General features: G+C 36.7%; 1 protein-coding gene across 1 annotated transcript in view; it reads right to left on the bottom strand.

The window, feature by feature from the left end:
• The window catches only part of LOC127423773 (homeobox protein cut-like 2), a 212,818-nt gene that overhangs the window by 18,827 nt on the left and 166,288 nt on the right, over positions 1 to 27,703 (bottom strand). The window contains exons 5-15 of the mRNA XM_051668331.1: positions 18,419 to 18,559; positions 16,244 to 16,382; positions 15,588 to 15,649; positions 15,440 to 15,506; positions 8,802 to 8,850; positions 7,016 to 7,120; positions 6,603 to 6,788; positions 3,553 to 3,611; positions 3,417 to 3,465; positions 3,020 to 3,119; positions 864 to 1,508 (exon numbers count right to left, since the gene is read on the bottom strand). Of these exons, the coding sequence (XP_051524291.1) occupies positions 864 to 1,508; positions 3,020 to 3,119; positions 3,417 to 3,465; positions 3,553 to 3,611; positions 6,603 to 6,788; positions 7,016 to 7,120; positions 8,802 to 8,850; positions 15,440 to 15,506; positions 15,588 to 15,649; positions 16,244 to 16,382; positions 18,419 to 18,559 (1,602 nt within the window). The remainder of the gene's footprint in view (positions 1 to 863; positions 1,509 to 3,019; positions 3,120 to 3,416; positions 3,466 to 3,552; positions 3,612 to 6,602; positions 6,789 to 7,015; positions 7,121 to 8,801; positions 8,851 to 15,439; positions 15,507 to 15,587; positions 15,650 to 16,243; positions 16,383 to 18,418; positions 18,560 to 27,703) is intronic.

Genomic DNA, 27,703 nt, shown 5'->3' with positions numbered 1-27,703 from the left:
AAGTGTTAATTCACCTCGTCACTCATTTCACCTTGTTTACATGAGCGCACCTGACATCAACGCTTTGGGCTGTCAAGAGATGCACGTGCAGGATGCTATGCAATGCCAGATGAAAGTTTAAACAAGGCAGGAGAAAAGAAATTGCGCACATCGGTTCTTATGTGTATTTTCACTATTTTTGTTGAATGTGTGAAAGTGAACGAGATTTTAGGAAGGGTCAATCTTCCACACCCCCTTGCAATGTCTCCACCCCCCATGGTGCACGCCCCACACTTTGAGAACCACTGCAGTAAAGAATGATCCATGGCATTTCATATTTTGAAATTAAGTTTACCTTTTTACATTCTCACTTTTCAGCAGCAATAAAATATAATGCGCTTTCTTTGTGTTGAGCCAAGAGGTCAGTGTGTGACGTTTCGAACTTCTATAGGTCACGCGTTCCTCTTGTCATACGGATCCACAGCGTAGTACTACATTTCTTAGCATGACCTTGTGTCTCCGGATGCATTTGAATGGGAGTGAACAGAGTGTGAAGTGTAGTGTGAACGGCCCATTAAGGTTAGGGAATATTTAGTTTTTCTGCGAGCCATTCTGTTTTATGTGTGGTGGGGCGCTCTAGCCTTTCAAAGTATATTCTTTTGACTACGAGCCCATACGAATGCATTCGACGCATATGACTCTTTTGTGCAACAGACGATGTGCACAGATGCGGATTGTTTGCATGTCTAGAAAAACTGGGCTGCATGTGGACATTCTGCACGTACTGTGCTGGTAACGAAATTTGTGACATGTGCACAAGACATCACATAAACGAAGTACACGTTGGCCTTTATACTGTTTCTGGTTTTGTTCAGTCCACTCACCTCGCTGGCGAACCTGTATGGTGCGTAAAGCCAGAATGTTCTGTTCATCTGACAGGAACTGTTTCATTTTGATGAACGGCTCTTTGCCCTTGACGGTGAGCTTCCTCCAGGGCTTGGGTCGAGCGAGGATCTCGCTGACCGACCCCTGTGAGAGGCCCAGCACATAGTGACCGAACACACGCTGACCGATGTTGTGTTTCAGCAGCTGCTCTTTGACCTGAAAGGCAATTTCTGCTGTGTCCAGCTGGTCGTCGTCTGCTCCACCTGAGCTACCACTCTCTGATTGGTCACTTGGCATGCCTGTCTCCATGGCGACAGGCAAAGTGGAGTTCTGATTGGCTGACATGAGAGCAGCTTTGGCGGCATAGAGGGCAGTGGGGAATGCCATGATGGAGGCACCGTCTTTCTTAAAGAGGGGCGACAGGAGTTGCTTCTGCAGGAGTTGATCTGCTGGAAGTTTCTCGCCCGAGAAGGGTGACACTGAGAAGGGGCGGGGCAGTTCGAGGGCAGAGGAAGGTGTGTCGGTGTTGGGCGGGCCTGGACTGGAGGAAGTGCAGCCATCTATGGGTAACGTTCCTGGAGGGGAGGAATACGACCCTGCGGGGCGACCCATGTCCTTACTGGAGTCCTCTGTGCGACCCTCATCTTAACAGACACAGATAAACGATAATGTTACATGAATGTACAATTGTATTTAAAGGGATAGTTTGCACAAAAATAAAACTTCTGTCATCATTTACTCACCCTCATGTTGTTCTAAACCTGTATGACTTTCTTCCATGGAACACAAAAGGAGATTTTATGCAGAATGTCAGTCTCAGTCACCGTTCACTCTCATTATATGGAAAGAAGATAACATTAAAGTGAATGGTGACTGAAGCTAACATTCTATCTCATCAACATGTGTTCCACTAAAGAAAGGAAGTCATACAGGTTTGGAACAGCATAAGGGTGAGTAAATGATGATAGAAATTTCATTTTTGGGTGAACAATCCCTTGATGGGAAGGCATAAATAGGCAGAGTTTAAAATGTAACATTTAAAATTATACAGATTTTAAACATTGACAATTTTAGCCAGCACAATGTATGCAAATTTCATTGTTATAATTTCATTTTTCCTTTATCAAGTAAATAAGCATCAGTTAGCAATCATTTTGCTCATATAGCAAACGCAATTTCTTATGTTTCATAATAAATACACACCTAAAATATAAAATGTATGTTTATATATATATATATATAAACAATCGTGAAGAAAAATACTTCGTAATATTTTTTTAATATAATTTTTATATTATATATTATATATAAACAAGCGTGAAGAAAAATACTTCAAGTATATTTTCATTAGGCAAAGTTTCATTTCGATAAAAGGAAACATTTTAAGCCTATTCACATGTAGTAGCTCCCCTAAAATCAACATGAAATGCTGTTTGCAACCCATTTTAATTTTGTAATATGACATGTTATCATTATTTTTTTCCATTTTTCTCCCCAATATGGAATTCCCAATTCCCAATGCGCTCTAAATCCTCATGGTGGCATAGTGACTCGCCTCAATCCAGGTGGTGGAGGACGAATCTCAGTTGCCTCCGCGTCTGAGACGTCAATCTGCGCATCTTATCACGTGGCTTGCTGATCGCGGCATCCACGCACAACACACCACGCACCCCACTGAGAGCGAGAACCACATTATTGCGACCACGAGGAGGTTACCCCATGTGACTCTACCCTCCCTAGCAACCAGGCCAATTTGGTTGCTTAGGAGACCTGGATGGAGTCACTCGGCACACCCTGGGATTCGAACTAGCGAACTCCAGGGGTGGTAGTCAGTGTCTTTACTCACTGAGCTACCCAGACCCCCTTTCTGAGTTATAATTTAACAGGATCATCGAGACAGAAAATAGGGCGGGTCTTGATTTTATCCATTGGAAATTGATTGGATCGTGAAAAGTGGTCTATATATGGCAGCCGAAAAGCAAGTTATTACATTTTGATGAAAGATCACACAAACATTTTCTTTGTCTTTAAAATATCATGCACCAATTAATAATTCACAAAAATAAGAACATTTATTAAGACATTAAGTATAGTCAGTTTTGATTTCATGTTGACTTGAATGAATACTGGTACATCTAAACAGATATTTCCTTACCACTGTTGTGTAACACTCTGACTTTGTCCACTAAAAATTTGTGAGAGGGCAAAAAGGCATCTTTGTCCAACAGCAGGGCCTCTGCGGTTTTTGCTGAATCCTGCTCAAACACACACACACACACACACACACACACACACACACACAGGCAGTTAAAGTCAGATGAATCAATGTTAGTTGCTGATTGAATCTACATTATAGATGCCACTAGTGAGGCGTTCACTCGCATCGCTGTGGCGTTTCCTCATTGACAGGTGCAGACAAGTGAAATAAAACACATCTGATTTTGTGGAGAAGTTTATTTGAGGGGGGTTACAGTGTGTCAATATAATTCAGAACTGTTAAATAAACCTCAAGCACTCTGCAGAATGAACACTTATTAGTTTAGCTTTCTTACCTGTGAGGAACTTCCGTTTGCTGATGCCAGCTTCATGGCTTTCAGGAGACTGCAGGAGGCACAGATATGTCATGCTAAGATTCTCCTTACTAAAAACAAAGCCAGTTATCAAAATCAGAATTGTGCAAATCTTTACCTAAGTTCTGTTTTAATCTCTTCATAGTCCATCTGGGACTGACGTTTGGCCTCAAGAGTCTGTAAAGACACCAAACAAGAAGTTAGTTATGTCAGGATTATTGACAGATACCTGAAACACACCAAATGCACAACACCAAAAATGGAGTCGTGGTTTGATGCATCTGCCCAACATTAGCTTTAAACATGTCTATAACAAGGGCAAGGCCCCTGACAACATAATTGTAAAACTACAAGCTTTTTTCATTTGTCCTAAAAAAGGCCATGTGTCAGTTAAATAAATTATGAGCATCGACAGGTTTGCTGACAGTAAAAGTATCCTTGTAAATGTTGTCTTCATAACATTACTACAACAACACAGACAGACAGAAAAAAAGAGTGACAGATAGATACATAGAGACAGACAGACAGACAAACAATAGAATGAACGATAGAAAGAACAATATAACTAGCAACAGACAGAAAGAACAGATAAGACGTTAGAAAGAACACAGTGAATGATATAACAAACGATAGAAGTAACGAATGATAGAAAGAGCGGTAGAACAAGTGATAGAACAAACAAACAAACGATAGCATGAACGAACCAATGACAGAATGAATGATATAACAAACGATATAACATGCGGTAGAACAAATGAACAGACAAAAGAATGAACAAACAGTAGAAGGAAAGGTGGAAGAAACAAACGATAGAACAAACGATAGATAGGTAGAACAATAGATGATAGAACGAACGGATAAACGAACAAGCAATAGAACAAACGAATGATAGAACAAATGATAGGTAGATAGAACAATAGATAGAACGAGAGAATGAACGATGGAACAAACAATAGAATGAACGATAGAACGATTGGCAGAACAAGCAATAGAACAAACATTAAAACAAATGATAGAATAATGGAATGAACGATAGAGCAAAGAAACGATAGAACAATTAAATGGACAATAAAACGAACAATGGAACGAGCAACAGATAAACAGAAAGAAGAGACAAACGAATGGACAAACAACAAATAAATGATAGAAAGAGCGGTAGAACAAATGAGTGAGAAATGATAGAACGAACAGATAAACGAACGAATGATAGAACAAATGATAGGTAGACTGAACAATAGATAGAACGAGAGAATGAACGATAGAAAGAACAATATAACTAGCAACAGACAGAAGGAACAGATAGACGTTAGAAAGAACACAGTGAATGATATAACAAATGATAGAAGTAACGAATGATAGAAAGAGCAGTAGAACAAGTGATAGAACAAAAACAAATGATAGCATGAACAAACCAATGATAGAATGAATGATATAACAAACAATAGAACATGCGGTAGAACAAACGAACAGACAAAAGAATGAACAAACAGTAGAAGGAAAGGTTGAAGAAACAAACGATAGAACAAACGATAGATAGGTAGAACAATAGATATGCCATGATAGAACGAAGGAATGACAGAACAAACAATAGACTGAGCGATACAATGAACTAACAATAGACTGAGCGATACATAAATAGAACAAATGACCGGACAAACTAACAGACAGACGAAAGAATGAACAAACAAACAAATGATAGAACGAATGATAGATGGATGGATATAAAGACAGATAGACAGGACTTTTGAACAAACGATAGAAAGAAAAAAACAATAGAACATACGATAGAACGAGTGGCAGAACAAGCAACAGAACAAACAATAAAACAAATGATAGAATAATGGAATGAACGATAGAACAATTAAATGGACAATAGAACGAACAATGGAATGAGCAACAGATAAACAGAACGAAGAGACAAATGAATGGACAAACAAATAAACGATAGAAAGAGTTAAACGAACAATCAATAGAACGAATGAATGACAGAACAAACGATAGGTAGATATAACAATAGACAGAACGAGAGAACGAATGATGGAACAAACAATAGAACAAACATTAAAACAAACAATAGAATAAACAAACGATAGAATGAGCGACAGATAAATAGAACGAATGGCCTGATGAACGAACGAACAAATGAATGAACAAACAAACGAACAAATGATAGATCGAACAGTGGATGGATGGATAGATGGATATAAAGACAGATATAATAATTGAACAAACGATAGAACGAACAATAGACTGAGAGGTAGAGCAAGCAATAGGACAAGTGATAAAACAAACAATGGAATGAACGATAGGATGAACGACAGATCGAACTATAGATAGAACAAATGATAGAACAAAGTGAACAACTGAACGAGCGACAGATAAACAGAACGAACAGACAAACGAATGGACAAACCAACAAACAACTGATAGAAAGAGCAGTAGAACAAACGATCGACAGAACGAACAACAGAACGATTGATAGAACGAACGGACAAACCAACGAACAATTGATAGAAAGAGCAGTAGAACAAACGAACGATAGAACGAACAACAGAAGGACTGATAGAACGAACGGACAAGCGAACAAAGGAGAGAATGAACGATAGAATGAACTCTATTCCTGAATTAATTTATTGCTGTTTTAAACAGTTAATTGTGGAAGCTGTTATTGTAATCTTGATTGTTTACTGGATTAATGGTGCAGCCCTATGATAGAATGAGCGATAGATGAACTGAACGAACGACCGGACGAACAAATGGACAGGTAAACAAACGAACAAACAAACTATCGACAGAACAAACAAACAATGGATGGATATAAAGACAGTTAGATAGAATAATTTAACAAATGAAAGAACGAACGATAGAATGATCGATAGAACAAGTGGTAGAACAAGCAATAGACAAACGATAAAACAAATAATAGAACAAACAATGGAACGAACGATAGATAAGTAGCTAGAACGATAGACAGAACAATAGATAAAATGAATGATACTTGTCCTATTTACATGAATTCTCCCCTCAATACAACAAATACAAACTGCTCCACTGAAAACACACTATATACACAATATACAATTGGTAAGTTGCAGTTTACACATTAAACACAGTATAAAACAAACTACAAAGGTATAAACTTTTAAACAATTTGATAGATACTTTAACCTCTATAGCTTCTGACTTATAGGCCAACTGGTGTTCCAGCTCTGCAATCTGATTGGCCGATGAGTCCTGGACTTCCTGTACAGTGAACTGCAGTCTCTGGATGTTCTCGAGCAGTCGGAGGATCTCTCTGTCCTTAGAGAACAGCACCGCCTCTAGCCGCGCGTCCCTCTCATCACGCTTACTCTCCTGAGACAGGAAATGAAAGGAGGAGCAGAGGGACGGGGGAGTGGCAGAGGCCAACATGAAAATCTTCTTTCAACTTCCAAATATCCACCTCCTCTGCCTTCCTATAATCATATTGCCTCAAAGAGCCCTTAATGAGGTTGCGGACGGCAGATTTGGTGGTTAAGGTGGCAATTTGCTGTGAAGCGAGTCGCACATCTTTCATCTAAAAGTTTGAGGCTCGTTCTTACCTCTTTGTGTCCCTCCTTTGACGGGCCGAGCCCTTTAGAAGTGCTATGAGTATCAGCGAGCTGTTCCCGAAGCCTGTCCACTTCCCTCTGGGCTAAATCTGCTCGCTGTCATCAAACAGAAAAGTTTTAAAAACTCTGTTCCCACTTTAGAGTTGGTGATCATCACTGCTTGTGTGTACAATGAACCCAAAAAGTATTCTGACACTTGCGTCTGTATAGATTAAATAAAATATCAAAGCAAGTGGCATTCATTTTTAAGAAAGACAGCACTTTTGAAGCAAAAAATAAAATAAAGATGTTTGAAAGGTTTGAAATGAGTTCAAAATGAAGATACAATTATTTGAAGACTGAAGTCACACTTAGAAATGTGGCAAGTGGCATTTATTTTAAATAAAAATAGCACAAGCACAAAAAGGTTTGTAAGGTTTAAATTAAAACAATATAGTGGTAAAAAGGAGAATATGAAGTATTCGGACACTCAGAAGTCACACCAACAAATGAGTATCATTGAATTAGATCAAATATCAAACCAAGTGGAATTTATTTTAAGAAGAAAGATAGTACAAGCACACTTTTTGAAAGACAGAACATGTTTGAAAATGATAAATAATAAAGTGTTAAAAATGAAGCTATAACATATTTGTGCATTTAAAAATGCTCTCACACTTTTTACATTGGACATCCAGTGTGACCAAACACAGTGCAAAAACAGGTTTTTGCACCAAAAAACCCCCCAAAAAGCATACTTTTGTAGTTTAAGTGTTTGGTTTCTAAATGGTTCTTGAATGTTGATGGTTTCGTGCTCTCGGCAGCCTAAAAACGACCACACAAAACACATTGCGGTTGCCAAATATAATGTATACAATCCTTCGTGTCCGTAGCAAAAATGATGGTGTGTACAAATCATTGAAGTCTAATATTTTGGGTGGGTTATGGATTTGTTTAAATCCCTAACTCGAAGTACAGTCTGAGCAATCATAAAAAAATAGCATTTCAAACCTATTTCAAACGTTTTTGTGAAATACTTTGCTTGAAAAGTGTTCTTATGATATCTTCATTTAAAATAAATGCCACTTGCTTTGATATTTTGTTATCCAATGCAATGACATTCAGACCTGTATTTGTGTAAAAGTGTGTCTTAAGTGTCCAAATACTATTTTGGGGCCACTGTACATGCAGAGCGTTTAGTAAAATATCACACTGACAACTGGAACATCAATAAAAATCAGGCACCAGCATTCATGTAAATTCCGAATCAATGAGCATTCAGGTCGATCAGAGCCAGAGCACCCTCAAAACCGCAATCAGGTGAGTTTTACAGGTGCATCAAAACATCCGCAGGTAAAACAAGGTGAGCATCTCTCTCTCTCTCCGTTCTGCTGAGGTGAATGTTTACTTCCAGCCACTTTCTTCCCAAACTGTTTACCTGCTCTGTCACACTCTGCCTGCTAATTAATGACTCATTTTCAAATCATTTATCTAAGAGCCGCCGGCTAAGGGAGAAAACGCAAATCACGGTAGAAAAAAGGAGGCAATCAGTGCAATGAGGGAACTAACAGCCCTCCTCGTTCACTCCGCATCGCACGTGGCTCTCAGCAGCCGCGCCTCGCTACGCGCGCACCGCCGTGGGAAAGAGTGGCGGGTAATCACGGACCCATGCAAGCGAGGGCGAGGAGGAAGAGGGGCTGCAGGGGTGTCTAATTAAACTCAACGCTTGATTATGAAGGTGATTATGTTGACGTCGCAGCATCTCAATCAGAGGATGAGAGGAGGGCACCCAACTCACCTGGTTGGCCTTCTCCAGATTCACCATTAACACGCCCAACTCCTCCACTCTGGAATACACAAATGACGTGGTAAACATCAGAAAAACATTTCAAGCTCAAACATAACTGCACAGAGATTTATATACTGTATATAATAGAGACGGGAAATGTAATTTCTGTGATGAATAGTTGACTGTTAAACCTGAAATTTCCCTAATGTTTTCCCCCACTTTCTGTGGCTAACATCAGCATATATACATTTTAAGGAGGTATTCGCTTGACTCAACTGCATATCCTCACACAGAAACTGATTGTGTGGAGCAGTGCATGCTTATTTATTACACACAACGCATGTCCCGGACATTATAAACACAAGAGCGGATTTACTGTATGCAAGTGGTGAGCCAGGTGTGGGAGAGATATGAGCAAGCTGCCATATCTCTTTGCATCGCCCAGAAACGCTCACTCACTGTCATCTGAACCACAGTCAAAAGCGAAACCATGCAAGGGAGACCCAGCGTGAGCGCAATCGAGACTGAATGACAGCCTGAGAGAATAACAGTTTTGAGATTTAAAACTTAAACTTCAGCATTCAATGTTTTACAGTATCTGTATGTGCAATGTCTTATAATGCATTGGCAATGTACACTTAAGTTTTTCTTGCCAATAAAGCTTGATATGAATTGAATCTGCCCATTTGATCTATTTGCCCATTTGAATTACAACATGTCCACTGATTTTATGGCATGTATACATAAACTTGTATCAAAGATTTATACCTGTAAAAGTGTCTAATTAAAACCTGAACGTTTTAACATGTACAAATTTAAATAATGAAAATAAATGATGACTAACCAATCTCTTGCTAGTTCTTGTTAGTATAAATCACATATTGTGACGAGGAGGAGGGCAGGGCTGTGAATATGCATGCCCGGCCCCCAATCGGACTAATCAGCCAAGGAGAGGGATAAATGCAGCCAGATATGGCAGTTTGGGAGAGAGAGCCGTATATGTGTTTTTTTATGTCTTTTTAAGTTTTCATTAAACATTATTTTGACTGTTCAGGCGGTTCCCGCCACCTCCTTGCCCATTTTAACCGTGTTACATTGGTGCCGAAAACCCGGGAAGGAGGAGGGATGCGCTGTCGTGGAGTCCTCGCCACTGCCGTCTGCCCAAAGGAGCAGCCGCGGCCATCCACCGGGGGATGGAGTCACCGCTGCCGGCTGCCTGAACGCGGAGGAACGGCCACCGTACGTGAGGGGGAGGAGGAGCTCGCTGCCGGCCACCTGGAGAGGTGGAGCCGCTGCCAGGGGCGGAGGGGCTCTCTACTGACTGCCAGAACACGGAGGGGCATTCCATCCACCAGGGGTCCGAGGACTCGCTCCAGTCTGCCCAGGGAGGAGCGGCTGTCGTCCGCCAGAGGGTGGAGGAGTGGTCTCTTTCACTGTCGCTCCGCCTTGCCCTTTCCCTCTCCTCTTTTCCCTCCCCTTGTCTCCCTCCCAGGTCTCGAAAGGTGAGGAAAGCCTGCTGGCAGGCACGGCCGGAAGGGAGGGGATGTACGTCATGCCGGAGGTTCCCCGGCCTGAGGCAAAGGAGGGAGGAGTGTGACGAGGAGGAGGGTGGGCAATTGGGCTAATCAGCCGAGTAGAGGGATAAGGCTGAGCCGGATGCGGCAGTTCGAGAGAGCCACATGCAGCTGCAGTGTGTGTGTTTTGTGCCTTTTTGTTTCATTAAATACTACTTCGACTGTTCAGCCGGTTCCCACCGCCTCCTTGCCCATTTGAACTGTTACACATATATTTAGAATTATATTTTAATGTTTTAATATATCATGTACCATGATTAATTTACAAAATTAGTTTAAAAAAATTATATTTATATAAATATATATAAATAAAATATTTAGTATAATATACATAAAATAGCAATATCAAAATGTAATGATAGCAAATAAGACAAAAATCAACACTTGCTGAAATAAACAAATATTTTACAAAATATTCACACAAAATGAACAAATTCTTTGAAAGAAGAAAATGGCTGAGTTTGGAACAGACACAAGGTGTAGGTAACACTGACTACGTTTACATGCACTTTAGAAAACGGTTTATTCCAGGGGTTTTGCAAAAAGTGGCGTTCTGAAACGTCATGTAAACAAGAACGCTGGTTTCCTTACGCCATTTAAGGGATGAATAGAATGCGGTTTAAAGGAATATTCTGGGTTCAATACAAGTTAAACTTAACAAATATCATAGGATGGAGCCCAACAACAAGTCAACAGAGCAGAAAGAATTCAACATTTCTGGGAGTACTGTGGGAAAAGCAAATACACTTTAAACTACACCCATTTATACACACCAATGTAAAATATCAACTGTTCCTCATATTTGCGTATATGCGGTTGTACATTGGGGGAATCCCCGGGTTTTACGTAAGAGGGAAACCCCACTATTGCAGCGCAATTCTGCTGCAGGTCGTGATAGAAACTTAAAGAAACAAACACAGCAACAACTCTGGAATATCTGGAAATAAAATAGTGAAGTCTTCCTCAAATGTCATGCTTATTATATACACAAGCGTCGCAGGGAGAAAGCTGCTTACTAAACGAGCGGCATGTGTAAGGGAATAAAGAGAAAGCTGCTAACACAGCTCATGTAAACGCATACTCCGATTTCAAGCATTAAGCAGCTTTCTCGCAACAAACAGCATTCTGGTGTCCATGAAAACTTAGTGAGAGTAAATTAGCCAAGTAGGCACAGTTATCAGCAGATGCCTATAATCTCAACAATTGATCAAATATCGGCAGATTTTTTGGCCTGGCCGATATATCGGTCTATAACTAATATTGGATTAGTAACGTTTCAAGGAGTTTTTTGGTGACGTTAATTATCTAGCTAACCATAAGTTAGCTAACATTGTTGTTAGCAAAGTCAGCTACAAAGCTAGCTAGCTAACTAATACTGCTAAATGTGGGGGGCAAAAACTGTTTACAGGGTGCAGTCATTGCTATTTACACCACAGTGATAAATAAGAAAACTGAAAACACCCGAATGCAGAAAAATTATGTTCCTATCTACATTGGGGTGCAAATAGCATCTGCCTAAAAAGGATCTCTATACTGTAGTCACATTTCTGTACAACACAGACTCTAGAGGAACGCCATAAACCACCAATCAAAGAAATAAATAAATTAACATGTTCAAAAGTTCTGAAGTCAGTATAAAGCAAGGTTTACTGTCATTAGCGCTCTCCTCGGCATCATCGTATCCCAACATGCCCACACACACTCGCGCACAATCAGAGTGCTCTCATTCGAATAGCATCTCAGGGAGATTATTCATAAGGTTTGTTTGAAGTTCAACAGTTTCCTCTCAGACATCAGGGAGTTGATTTTCAAAAGGTGGAGAGGTGCATAATAAAGAGAAGTGAAAGACTGATTAAACATGCACGTCTCTGAGGCTGCGCTAAACAAAGATGGCTTCTCAATTACACAAGATTTGCTTTAAAAGCACAATCAGAGAAAGCTCGAGTTTTCAGAGGAGAGGACCATTCAGCACGCTCATTAACCGTACAGTGCTTTAGTTTCTCAGTGTGGCATATGTGTAAGTTAACATCACTAATGCAATTGCCTCATCAGGACAGCAGCAAATGAGATTGCAGCTACTCTACATTGCAGACTGGAAATCAAAATGGAAATTCATCAAATTTAACCGAACAGAAATTAATCTCCTTAACTGTAGCATTGAGAGGTCTGAATCATTCTAGTGAATCGGTTCGTTTAGAGGTGATCCACAGATCAAATCATTCACTAATCAAATAAACGATTCACTGATCAAATAAAAGATTCACTAATCAAATAAACAATTCACTGATCAAATAAAAAATTCACTGATCAAAAAATTATACACTGATCAAATAAATGATTCATTAATCATATAAACGATTCACTGATCAAATAAAAGATTCACTAATCAAATAAACAATTCACTGATCAAATAAAAAATTCACTGATCAAATAAATTATTCTCTGATCAAATAAATGATTCATTAATCAATAAAATGAATAATTGATCAAATACATTATTCACTAATCATATAAATGATTCGCTGATCAAACAAATGATTCTCTGATCAAATGATTTAATGATCAAAATAAGCAATTCACTGAGCAAATAAACGATTCACTGATAAAATTATTCAATGTTCAAAAAAGCGATTTACTGATCAAATAAACAATTAACTGATCAAATGAGCAATGCACTGATCAAATAAATATACACTGATTAGACAAACGATTCATTGTTTAAATAAGTTATTCACTGATCAAATAAACAATTCATTATTCAAATAAATGATTAATTGATCAGATACACAATTCACTAATCAAATAAATGATTCACTGATCAATAAACGATTCACTAATCAAATGATTCACTGATCAATAAACGATTCACTAATCAAATGTTTCACTGATTTAATAAACAATTTACTGATAAAATAATTGATTCACTGATCAAATAAATGATTCACAAGTCAAATAAACGATTCACTGATCAAATAAACAATTCACTAATAAAATAAACGATTCAAGAATCAAATAAATGAATCATTGATCAAAAACACAATTCACTAATCAAATAAACGATTTATTGATTTGATCAAATGTTTCATGATCAAAATAAGCAATTCACTGATCAAATAAATATTCACTGACCAAATATATGATTCACTTGTCAAATTAACAATTCACTGATCAAATGATTCAATTATCAAAAATGAAATTCACTGATCAAATAAATGATTCACTTATCAAATTAACGATTCACTGATCAAATGATTCAATTATCAAATAAGAATTTCACTGATCAAATAAGTTATTCACTGATTAAATAAACAGTGCATTAATTAAATAATTAAATGATTAATTGATCAAATACACGATTCACTAATCAAATAAATGATTCGCTGATTAAATAAATGAGTAACTCAACAAATGATTCAATGATCAAATAAGCTATTCACTGATTAAATGATTTACTGATAAATTAACTGATAACCTGATCAAATAAAGGATTCACTGATTACATAAACAATTAAATGATCAAATAAATGATTCACTGATTACATAAACAATTCAATGATCAAATAAATGATTCATTGATCAAATAAACGATTCACTGATCAAATAAACGATTCACTGATCAAATAAACCATTCACTGCTTACATAAACAATTCAATGATCAAATAAATGATTCACTGATCAAATAAATGATTCACTGATCAAATAAACCATTCACTGATTACATAAACAATTCATTGATCAAATAAATGATTCACTGATCAAATAAATGATTCACTGATCAAATAAACCATTCACTGATCAAATAAACCATTCACTGCTTATATAAACAATTCACTGATCAAATAAATGATTCACTGATCAAATAAATGATTCACTAATAAAATAAACGATTCAAGAATCAAATAAATGAATCATTGATCAAATACACAATTCACTAATCAAATAAAAGATTCATTGATTTGATCAAATGTTTCATGATCAAAATAAGCAATTCACTGATCAAATAAATATTTACTGATCAAATAAAACAATTCACTGACCAAATAAATGATTCACTTGTCAAATTAACAATTCACTGATCAAATGATTCAATTATCAAAAATGAAATTCACTGATCAAATAAATGATTCACTTATCAAATTAACGATTCACTGATCAAATGATTCAATTATCAAATAAGAAATTCACTGATCAAATAATTATTCACTGATTAAATAAACAGTGCATTAATTAAATAATTAAATGATTAATTGATCAAATACACGATTCACTAATCAAATAAATGATTCGCTGATTAAATAAATGAGTAACTCAACAAATGATTCAATGATCAAATAAGCTATTCAATGATTAAATGATTTACTGATAAATTAACTGATAACCTGATCAAATAAATGATTCACTGATCAAATAAAGGATTCACTGATTACATAAACAATTCAATGATCAAATAAATGATTCATTGATCAAATAAATGATTCACTGATCAAATAAAGGATTCACTGATTACATAAACAATTCAATGATCAAATAAATGATTCATTGATCAAATAAATGATTCACTGAATCAAATAAATGATTCACTGATCAAATAAACCATTCACTGCTTACATAATTCACTGATCAAATAAATGATTCACTGATCAAATAAACCATTCACTGATCGGAAGTCCTTATGTCTTCTTATCGCTGATGTTAATCACTTTATTTTTGACTCCACTATTTAAATGTAAGTGTTTTATAGGTTTAGTAGTTGTAGTAAATGTAAATTGATCCTCAAGTTTAAAGATGTCACATAATTTGAGATCTTAAATGTTTTTGTGTCATTTAAACTCTGATTTGATTGCAAAAATAAATATAATCTTAAAGTTATATTTGTTTAAAAGATATCTCCCCCTTTTAATATCACTAAATACTTTTGTTAATATTGTAGACAGTAGCTTGTAGTGTAACTAACTACTACTTAAAAAGTGTAGATTGCGTGTAGTTTTACTACATTAAGTTGAGTAGCTTATAGCACGGCAGACTAGACATTGAAGTAGCTTCACACGTCTTGAGTGAATAAAGTTTCTTACTTTTCAGCCATTTCCTTGTCGTATTTACACCTCATTTCCTGCAGCTCTGATCGGGCCAAGTTCAGCGCTGTGTAGACAGAAAAAAACATTATTGACCTTCGACCTCACAGAAGCCTCAGATGAATTCTCTGTCTGATATGAGTCTTACATGACTGAAGTGCTTTAATCCGATCTTCAGTTTGGCCGAGTTTGACTGATTCATGTTCCTCCCTGCGGAAACACAGAGACAGTGTCGAGATCAGACCAGGAAGTGAACGAGACACCGCTGAGAAATTAAGATTTCAGTGAAACTAATTTAATTGTCTTATTTAGTGCTGGTTTTATTCATACTTCATGAATAGGTTGCAGTCCCTAAAAAATGTTGTTTGCATATGTTCGGAATAGCACACTTCCATGCTACTCATACTATTTTTGGAGTATGCAGTATATACATTTAACTTTGCACAGCATACAAATGTTTGCATGCATGGAATACCCATATGACCTTCAACATTTGTTGTATACATATGCAGAATGCAACCACAGCACACAAATGAACCCGGAAACAATAATTTCTTGAATTATTATTTGCAACGTTCATTCATGCAATGTAATGAGGTGATGTTACAATGTAGCAGACTGAAACAATTACCATCTCATCCCGTACTGTTTCACACACTATTTAGGCATTATAGTGTATACTGTGTAGTATGCAGTAAGCATTATTCTAGCATTCCATTTTGAGTGTAGCTGAAGTGTAAATGGATGATTTTTGTTTTTATACAGTAAACTCAGTAGGTTTTCATCATTCTGTGGGTCACATACTGTTCCTCCTGGTTCTGATGGTTTTGGAGTGGAGAATCTCCATCCTGGACGTCCTGTGTGCTGTTTGGTGTCATCATATGGGGCTGCTGTGCCGACGCCTCCCCTGTCTCTACGGTTACAGACCCCTCCTCTGCGTGTTCTGTGCATGAAATGGAATTATATTATAGATACATTTTTAATAGCCCAATTAACTGTAATTTTATATCAACAGTTGGAAAACGTAATCAAAGTGTTTGTGTTGAAAATGTTGAAAGGTGATTACAAAAGGTGAAAAACTTGAGAAATGGTGACCAGTTACTGGACCTAAGATATACACTTTACCTTAAACTGTACATACATGAAATTATTGTATGCACGAAAAATAGCCCCAAAACATTTCTAAAGTGAATACTTACTAGATGTCGACCGATAGTGAATTTTGCAGATACCGATAACTAAGGTCAATAACTGATGAATCGGCAGATATTTTGTAAAAATCGATTTATAGAAGATAAAAAATGTCTAAGTCTTTCCTTACTAAGACGGGCACAGAAATAGAGGATGCAAGAGTCCAAAATGAATACTATGCAACCAAAATCCGAATAATAACCAGAAAAATGAAGATTTGGTGCATAACGCAAGACTTTTAACCAGAAATGAGCGATAAACTTGGCTCCATTTCAATGCTCTATATGCAAATATTTAACAAATTAAGCATTTTATAGCCTATATATTCACCAGATGATCAGTTTTGTTTATTTATTTTACCACATGAGGTTTATTGATGAGGCATAATAATCATAAAGAAAACAATCTGCAACTATCGGCATATATTTTAACCGATAACCGATAGTTCCAAAAAACAACTATAGACACCGATTAATCTGTAAAACTGATATATCGGTCTGCCTCTGATACATGCAGTACATGCATAAAAACTAGGGATGTCCTGATAACAACTTTTTCAAGAACGAGTACGAGTACCGATACTTCCTTTCTGGTAATCGGCAATATTCTTTTATTTCTGAAATCCATAGCAAACCTTTATATTAAGTTTATCATCAAAATGGTGTCTAAATATATATATATATATATATATATATATATATATATATATATATTTTACTTTAATCAAATAAAAATAGAACAATTATTCTTCATCATATTATTTTTATGAAATGAAGTGCTTTTATACAGAACCTGACAGCACACTCCAAAATACAACATTGGAGCTATTTTTCTCAAAGTGCTGCATAAAAGAGCATCACAGATCTGAGATATTTCTTAAATATTAAGAAAATATTAAATATACAATTACTATTGTTGTGCATCGTGCTACAAAGTGAATTAGCACTCTGCTCACTGTCATCTGCTACAAACAGAGCATGCAATGCTCATGATGGTGTTTTTTTGTGTATGAGACAAAGAGCTCTGAGCTCCAGCATCAGCACAACACATTCACAAGCGCTCACAATCGAAGCACGCAGCGCATGCAAACTACAAGCTGTTTCTATCTCATTAAATCACAGCCTTTGCTGTTTAATAATCACACTAGGACATAAAGTGATTTACATTTGTGTGCTAAATGTTTACAGAATGACATCTGTATGACAGATGGTATCGGTTTGTTGTATGACCATGAGTTTTACAAGCATGAGTATCAGGTATCAGGACATCCTAAATAAAAACCTTTCCCTTTACTTAAAGGGAAAAGTAGTTCTTTAATAAGTAAATAATGATTGTATTTTAAATTACAGTTTTCCTTTAGGGTGAGAATTTAGGTCGAGGTTGGTATATACTGCCAGACGGGCTGGTTTGAGTATTTCTGTAACTGCTGATCTCCTGGGATTTTCACGCACAACAGTCTCTAGAATTTACTCAGAATGGTGCCAAAAACAAAAAACATCCAGTGAGTGGCAGTTCTGTGGATGGAAATGTCTTGTTGATGAGAGCGGTCAACAGAGAATGGCCAGACTGGTTCAAACTGATAAAGTCTACAGTAACTCAGATAACCACTCTGTACAATTGTGGTGAGAAGAATATCATCTCAGAATGCTGTTCTGAGATGTGGGTTGGCGCTGTTTTGGTGGCACGAGGGGGACCTACACAATATTAGGCAGGTGGTTTTAATGTTGTGGCTGATCGGTGTATACTGTATATGTAAGTATGTATATTGAGCATGTGACAAGCTCTGACCTGCTTTGTCAAGGCACTCTAGGTGTCTCCTCCAATGGGTCGAGATTTCTGTGATCAGAGCTTCACCATCTGGAGCCAAATGCTGAAGTTCTGCCAGTCTCTCACCCAGAGAGTGTGTGGCCTCTAGCAGCGGAGTTGGATCTGTACACACACAAAAGAGACGTGTTTTTGTGACAAAGCTCAAATACTATACACTTTTCAGTCCTTGTTTACAGATGATTCACAGTCTGTTGTGACAAGTTTCCAGCTGACTTAGTGTATATTATATTATATTATATTAAATTATATTATATATTCTATTCTATTATATTATCAGGATCTTGTATCAGGCTGAAGGAATTTATTTTGCGATAACAACCTGCTGACTATACATTATTCCACAAATTACAGGGCTACTAACCAAATAAATAAACAAATGCACATAATACATTGATTTGAGTTGAAACTATTTTATAAGCTTACTTGTAGAGACCGCACATTGATCCGAGAAGTAGTAAAGATGGCTCGCAATACCCGAATGAGCGTTGTGATATGTGGATGTGCAGTTGTTACTCAGAAATATCAGACCACTAGATGGCGCCATTGACCAATCAGAATAGGTTATTCCAGAGAGCCGTGTAATAATATATTATATTACCCTATAATTGATAATAACAACCTATTCAACACCTAGAAAAAACATAGAAAGTGTCTCAAATACAGCTGCCGAGGGGAACGCACTATGGCTGCCGTCGCAACATCCAGGTGGATGCTGCACACTGCAATTATATAAATATATATAAATATATGGAAATAATTACAGTAAATTTGACTTCTTTCTCTCTTCTGACTTTTTTCTTCCTTTGTAAAGTTGTGGAAAGTCAAAGTCAAACAGGTTTCTCAATCATTCTGGCCATCTATCATTCGTCAGACAAACAGATAGTCCCACCTTAAACTCACATCATTGGTCGAGTCAGAAGTTAACATGTTGGACACTCAAATAAATTGAGCAATGCTTTGAAAATGCAACAGAACCACAATGTTGACACTCTTTAGGAAGTCAACCTACAAATGGCTCACCTTATAATAATAATAAAAAAGTGACTACTGGTTAACTATGATTCCTGTTAAAACAGATAATTTCCCGCGTCAGACATCCTGTTGAATCTAGATATTCTCTTCCATATCAGGCCTGTATCGTTAAAAACCACCGAACTCAGCTGCTTAACTTGCTCCCAAATACTTCTCTAGACAAATCCAACAAAGCAGAAAAGGATAAAAAGTCACCTAAAAAAGGAATAGTACATATATATATATATATATATATATATATATATATACAAAGGTGAGATTCTTTACCACAACAGAGGAGCTGTTTTGCAATGCATGTGTCTCAGCGAGAGGCCCATGGGGCCAACTAGGAGGCTGTTTCTCCGCTAACAAGTCTCCGCTGAATCATTTGATCATTTAAATTATTATGCCAGGAATCCTCAGGAGGCATCTCGGCTCTCCACATCACAGGGCTGTTTTTAATCTTCTCGTCTTTGCTTTCTTCCACCGAAAAAGTTCAGCTCTGCGCCTCTCAGAGAGAGCAGTGCTCCCGTTGTGTACCTGGAAAAGGAGGTGACTCCCCGACTGGTGGCACAGAGCGAAGGGAAGCTCATGGGACATGGGATGGGGTGATACACGTGAGCAAACGTGCACTGAAGTCTTCAAAACTCCAAAAGAAGAGGGAAATTGCTTCCTTTCCAACTCCGACCCCTGACGGCTTTCAACCGGCGCTCTCTGGGCGCAATGGGGGTCCTGAATCGTTCTCTGAACTCTCACTACTCACCGACGCTAAACCAGAGACAATTCTGCTCTAATTCACAGCCTCCTAACACACACTAACAGCCACAAACATCCCTGGAAATGCTTGGACGTGGCATATATCCGGTTTGATTTTAATTTTAGGTGGCCGAGAATGTGAGAACAGAGAGATAAAAGAATATTTAAAAAAATAAATTGTTTAAAACCTTCTGAGAGACTTTAAAACAGCAGTATACATTCTGAGCATGCATGCACGTGTGTTGCTTTGTTACAGAAGCGCAGTGGATATTGCGTCAGTCACTTGGGATATCGCTTTTTAAGAGTAGTATAACTCCTTTAACACAAAGACGACAGGTTAAATCAGAGTGCTTCTGCACATAAACTCCTTTATCGCCACCTTTTAAGTTGTAATGATCAAACCCTTCAGGCTTTATTCTCAAACGCAACCAGCGATTCTTCTCCATCAGACGCTCAGAGTCAAGCTCTACAAACTAGATGCACGTTTATGAGACGGCAGAAATCACATTAGGGAAGCCATGATATAGATGCACATCGCTGTTGGGAGCGCAGGGATATTAAAGTGTGTATTTGTGCATCTGAATCATCTGTCTGGATGCATTTGAGTAAAACTAAAATAGAGAATTGATCAAACTGCAGACATATTGCATAAAGCTTTTGGTTAATTCCCTGGGTAAGAAACCAATAATAGTGAGGTACCAAAACGTATCATTTGTGTACAAACCATATAATACCTTGGATTTTCGGATATGGTACCATGGTAATGCAATGCTTTTCTTTGGACAAGTACTACGGTAATAGCATGATATAGACATGGTTACAATGGTAATACCAATTACATTTTGATTTGTTACCATGGTAATACTATGTTTTAGACATTTGTTTTACAGTGAACCCTGGTAACACATTTTAAACATGGTGTCATGGTAATACCATGTTCTGATGGACATGCTATCATGGTAATACCAGGTTTTACACTTGGTACCATGGGTATACAATGCTTTTCTTTGTTAAAGTACCATGGTAATAACATGTTTTAGACATATTTACCATGGTATAAACATGTTCTTTTAGAATTGGTATCATGGTAATACCTTTTAGACATGGTAAAACTTTTTTACCTAGGTGATACCATGTTTTCTTGCAAATAACACCATGGTAATACAATGTTTTCTTTGAACAAGTACTATGGTAATAACATGTTGTAGACATGGTTACCATGATAATACCAATTTTATTTTGATTTGGTAATATGGTAATACCATATTTTAGACAAGGTGATCATGGTGATACCATGTTCTTTTAGATTTGGTACCATTTTAATCCTTTTAGGCATGGTATCATGGTAACACCATGTTTTGCACATGATACCTTGGTAATACAAAGCTTTTCTTTGGACAAGTACAATGGTAATACCATGTTCCAGACATGGCATCATGGTAATAATGCTTTTTTAGACATGGTACCATGGAAATACTCTGTTTTTTGTACATGGTACACTGGCAATACAATATTTTTCTTTGGATATGTACTATGGTGTAACCATGGTATGCTTTGAGATATGTTGAAGTTCCAAGTAAATACCATGGTAATTGAATAGGGTAATCATTCAGTACCATAGTATTGCCATCTGATTCCATCACTGTACCATGGTACCACCACAGTACTTTTTGTAAGGGACTTGTTTCTTAACAAGAAACTCTTGTCTCTTTTTCTAATCTGGCTGCACATGTAGGTAATATTAGTACTCCACGGCAACAGATTATCCCCAAGGCCAGTTATATACACAGACACAGACACACACTCACGCACAAATTGAAACTGAGTGGAGTCATGCATATGGATCACATATCTTGGGATGGAGTGATTGAAGACCTGAGTTGATTGTTGCTGATGTGATCCCCATATATAGGTATTGTTTACCCAAAAATGAAAACTCGGTCAAACTGGGCACAACACGATCGGTCACACGACAAGTGACAACCATTGTTGTAAGAAGCACCCAATCGTCATACTTAAAGTAAAGATACATCTATGGAAATTGACTCAAGTTAAAAAGTTAAAGTAGCTCATGAGAAGTAGTTAAGCCAAAGTATTAAGTATCAAAAGTAAATGGCAAAAATAATGGCACAGCTGATTATAGCCAATGGCAACAGTGGCGGGGCGATGCTGGTGTCTATGTTAGGACATTTAGGATCTAACTAACTAAGGTATCTTCACTGACTTGCCTAAAATAGTCTAGAACAGTCTCTTCTATTCCAGACACCCAAGTAAAGACACAACACACATTGTCCGTGGTTCCCTCTGTGATTTGAATTCAGATTTGCAGAACGAATCATTCAGACAGCTCTTCAAACCAATTTGACTAATTCAAAAGAATCAACTTGATCAAAAGATCTGAAGGAGTTTGAAAAAGGGAAAAATCTGGATAATCTGTTAGCGGTTCGTGTGAATTAGTTTAAATGCCGTTGGTGCGTTACTACGAAACTGTTGTGTTTGCTTTGTTCTGTAATGTTTATTCATGTTGATAACAGAGGCTATTAGAGAGTGTCAAGCGTATTCTATCAAATCAAAATCAAATCATCCCCTGATTAAATTAAGCACTAATGGTAAGTAAAGGAGAAAGTCTTTCCACGCCTGCAGTTCTACGCTGGGTTTGAACATCATAGACCAGTGATTATCTTTAATGAATCTGTCCTTTCACAGTCCGTGTACATACTCTGACATTTTTAAATTTGTCCCCGAACTTCCTTATGCATGATTGGACATATGTCTTAAGGTCATGTTAACTAATAACAAAAATTGCCCTTATAGGCAGTTATAAATCTTAACCAAGAATAAATAAACAATCAAGTATGAAAAAAGATCAATGTAAACATAACTAAAACATTAAGACGAGAATAAAATGGTTGGAAAATGTTTCACTATAGCCGTTTTAGCTTTTGATGTTCAGAATACAGACATGCCATACTAGCCATACTATTTTTCTGCAGTATGTATACTGTGCACATTATGCAAATTTCTAATGCATCCCACAATACAAATGTGCATGAAAGAAACCTACAGCGATAATCAACCACAGTTTTTAACATTTCCGTGAGTAATTATTTGCCAAACCAGGTTAAGGAATTTTTACACAAAATTCCATTTAAAAAGCAAAATAACTAACTGTATCATTCAGAAATGAAAACAGGAAGCTGCTCACTGAATTAAATGCATACAGTATGCTTTATCCAGAGTGTTTTGGACATAGCATTCTGTTGCACATACATTCTTAAAAGGTTGTAGGCAATATACAGTTACATTCTGTATATAGCCTTTATATTCAGTTTTACCTTTTTGCCTTTGTTTTAAGTATGCTGTGAGTTACTATGATGTAATTGTGTCATTTCATATGTTCAGATTCTCAATAAAAGGATAAAAAAGTTAAGAATTAGCAAAGTGCTGATGTGAAGTTTGTGTCTCATTGGTGCAATGGACTTTGGGTGGTGTCGATGTTAAACACCTCCTTAACAGTTGAAACAACCTTGTTTTGAACCTACAGTATATGAAGCTGTGTTCCACAGAATAACTGCTATTCATCTTTTCTGCCTTCCACTCTAATTAAGACACATTTCACGAGGGTTTGTCTCCCTGTACGTAATAGAATTACGCCCAAAACTCCCCGCGTATGATGCAACATATCCCAACTTTCCTAACCCAACTCTATCCAACAATAACACAATCGATTTCTCTCCTCTTGGCTAAAGAGGCAGAAAAGGAGGGATAGTTCACCAAAAAAATGAAAATGTATAACTTACTTTCTACCGTGGAACACAAAGAAGAAATTTTAAAGAATTGGACTGGTCGCTCTTTTCCACACAATTAAAATGAAAGGAGACTAAGGCTTTCAAGTTTAAAAAAAAAAGGACATAAGCATCATAAAAGTATCATAAAAGCAGCCCGTTCTCATGAACATTACATGACTGTGGCAAGATTTTTGCAAAATGAAAATACATGCCTTATTAAACGTTTCGCTGCAGTTTCCTAGTGAACTGTCCAGCGGGGGGCGCTAAAAGCGAGTGCAATGTTGTCGTAATCAGACGTGATTTTGAAGGTAAATATTAGATGACGGTTATGGTGAGAAAAAATGCACCTCCCTATCCTAAAACTTTAACCTAATCCCAACCAACAGTGTTCTAAAAGCAAATGAGTGGTAAACAAAGCAGACATCCTAACACCGAAACATTTACATTTATGCATTTGGCAGACACTTTTATCCAAAGCGACTTACAGTGCCCTTATTACAGGGACATTCCCCCTGGAGCAACCTGGAGTTAAGTGTCTTGCTCAAGGACACAATGGTGGCGGCTGTGGGGATTGAACCAACAACATTTTGCTTACCAGTTCAGTGCTTTAGTCCACTACACCACCACCACTCCACTACTGAAACATAACCAATAGTGTCCAAAAACAAAATGCAAAATGAAAAGCACATTTTCCGAAACAACCACGTCATTTCGTGTCACTTCTATGACACTCTCGTCTCATGTCAACTCGTGTGCTTGGCTGGGCTCGAACCGTGGACTTCCGAGTCCAAAGTCCAACATTCTTTCAGGTGAGCTACCACAGAAGCTAATCACATTGGTATAAGTGTGTAAATGTACAGTAGGCGGGTCTATAATACAAGCATTAAAAAGTATCGTTTTTCAATATCATGTATCAAGTGTTTCAATATCATGACACAGCAGTATGTGAGTAATAGTGTGAAAAATATGTGTTCATAAAGTCATAATCAGCTGTTGAACTCTTGATTTGTGTGCTATATTCCAAGTCTTCTGAAGCCATACAATAGCTTTGTGTGAGGAACAAACCAAAATGCAAGCTTGAAATTCACCTTAGCTTCATTCTTTTGAGTTCCAGTTTACAAAACCATTGAATGATGAATTCACAACTTGGAGTGATTTGGTGCTGAAATTCAACTCAGTGAGTTAAAGATTATTAGTGAATAACGACCTTAATTTTGGTCTGTTCAAACAAAGCTATTGTATGACTTCAGGAGACTTGAAATATAGTGCACAAGTCAAATGGACTATTTTAATGATACTTTTACGATGCTTTTGTGTCCTGAAAGCATTCAAGGACTAAAGCCCCATTCACATTGTCAGCGATTTTGTCACTGGATGCGATAAGGGACCATTCATTTTCAATGAGAGCTGGCGAATTCCGGCAACACGAGCAACAGCGACCTTTGGCGACAGGATGTTGGCGTGTCAAGAGACGCGACAAAGTTCAGAAAAGTTCAACTTGATGCAAATGCAGAGCGATATCGCGCAGCCAGAGAGAAAAGACAGTGAAACTCACACCATCTGTGAGATAATGGAGACGAGTGTAGGAAAGACGGAGGAGTTGTTGTTGTCATTGATTTCACTGTTCTATATTATGTTTTTGTAACCACTTATGGATATAATAAAACAGTGATGCGTGGAAAACCATGTCAGAAATTGTAAGCATTCAGAGTGAGTTAAATGCATACATTAATAGATTGAGCACAGCTGTAGTTTAAATAAAAGCAGAATGTTCATTATTAGAGGCAAAACAAATGATTCCTTGTCAAATAAGAATGATATATTTGTTTTACTGGAAATCTAGCTCATCTGTGATCATATTTTCTGAAGCCATGGCCAGTTGTGCAGCCAACCAAAAACGTAAGAGCGACAGCAGTAGGAACGCCCAATAGCGACAAGAAATACAAAGACTAGTGATATCTAGCGTCAAAATCGCTGACAATGTGAACGGGGCTTAACTGCGTGGAAAACAGCTATCATTACAATTCCTCAAAATTTCCCCTTTTGTGTTCTACAGAACAAGTAAGCCATACAGGTTTGTGACAACATGAGGGTGGGTAAATAATGACAGAATTTTCATTTGTGGTTGAACTATCCCTTTAAGTTGAACTGCGTCTGAGCTACAGTACCATCGCTGAGTGCTCAGGGTGGCACGGCATGCCAACACGAGCAGGTGTGTCAGGGTGGTCTGTCTTGGCCCTGTCAGCGCTACACCGTCATTAGCCGGCGCGGGCGCAGCGGGGAGCGGCACGCGTCTCTCCGGGCCCTCTGTAATTATGCTCTGACATAATTAACCCAGCAAGCCCATTAACCTAGCGCCGACTACAAAAAAGCTTCGCTATAATTATTTGTTGTGTGCATGCTAATGAGACCAGCTGTGCGCCCATCATACAACATGAACAAATTAATTTACAAGGCTGCGCTTCAAGGGTCTTTTTTCCCCTCGTACCACTCAAATACACACTCAAAAACTACCACAGCTACTTCCACTGCATCAAGCGGGTGTTCAGAGTCCAAACACATCTTTTGTGAGCAGACTTCTCAACTCCTGTGGATAAACTGTAGCGATTTCTCACAAATCAATAATAAATGTAGAAAGACATCTTTTTTTAAAACACAAAAAAAGGAACAAAAGTTGTAAAGGTATTAACATTTTTACAAATAAGGTTGTCCGAAGTGATACAAAAAGAGACATCTTTGAGAAATCAACTTTAAAACATAGGTCAAGTTCGTAGGGATTTTATATTTGTGTCAAAAAAAAGAAGAAAAAAGAAAAGAAATACTGTATATTTTAAAAAGATTACAAAATTAAAAGATTAAAAATTACAATATTTTCTACCTAGCAAAACATCTTTAAAAATATGTTTTCAATCAATGATTAAAAAATTTAAAAAAATAAAAATAAAAAATAAATACTGTATATTTTAAAAAAGATTAAAAAATTAAAAGATTAAAAAAAATTACAATATTTTCTACCTAGCAAAACATCTTTAAAAATATGTTTTCAATCAATGATTAAAAATGAAAAAAAAGAAAAATAAAAAAGAAATACTGTATATTTTAAAAAAGATTACAAAATTAAGATAAAAAAAAATTACAATATTTTCTACCTAGCAAAACATCTTTAAAAATGTGTTTTCAATCAATGATTAAAAAAAAGAAAAAAGAAAAAAAAAGAAATAAAAAAGAAATACCATATATTTTAAAAAAAGATTACAAAATTAAAAGATTAAAAATTACAATATTTTCTACCTAGCAAAACATCTTTAAAAATATGTTTTCAATCAATGATTAAAAAATTAAAAAAAATAAAAATAAAAAATAAATACTGTATATTTTAAAAAAGATTAAAAAATTAAAAGATTAAAAAAAATTACAATATTTTCTACCTAGCAAAACATCTTTAAAAATATGTTTTCAATCAATGATTAAAAAAGAAAAAAAAGAAAAATAAAAAAGAAATACTGTATATTTTAAAAAAGATTACAAAATTAAGATTAAAAAAAATTACAATATTTTCTACCTAGCAAAACATCTTTAAAAATGTGTTTTCAATCAATGATTAAAAAAAATAAAAAAGAAAAAAAAAGAAATAAAAAAGAAATACCATATATTTTAAAAAAGATTACAAAATTAAAAGATTAAAAAAAAC

This window comes from Myxocyprinus asiaticus, chromosome 33, assembly GCF_019703515.2.
Source record: "Myxocyprinus asiaticus isolate MX2 ecotype Aquarium Trade chromosome 33, UBuf_Myxa_2, whole genome shotgun sequence".
NCBI classification, from domain to species: domain Eukaryota; kingdom Metazoa; phylum Chordata; class Actinopteri; order Cypriniformes; family Catostomidae; genus Myxocyprinus; species Myxocyprinus asiaticus.
The sequence above is the reverse complement of the archived record's forward strand: the minus strand, read 5'-3'. Positions and strand labels throughout refer to the sequence as shown.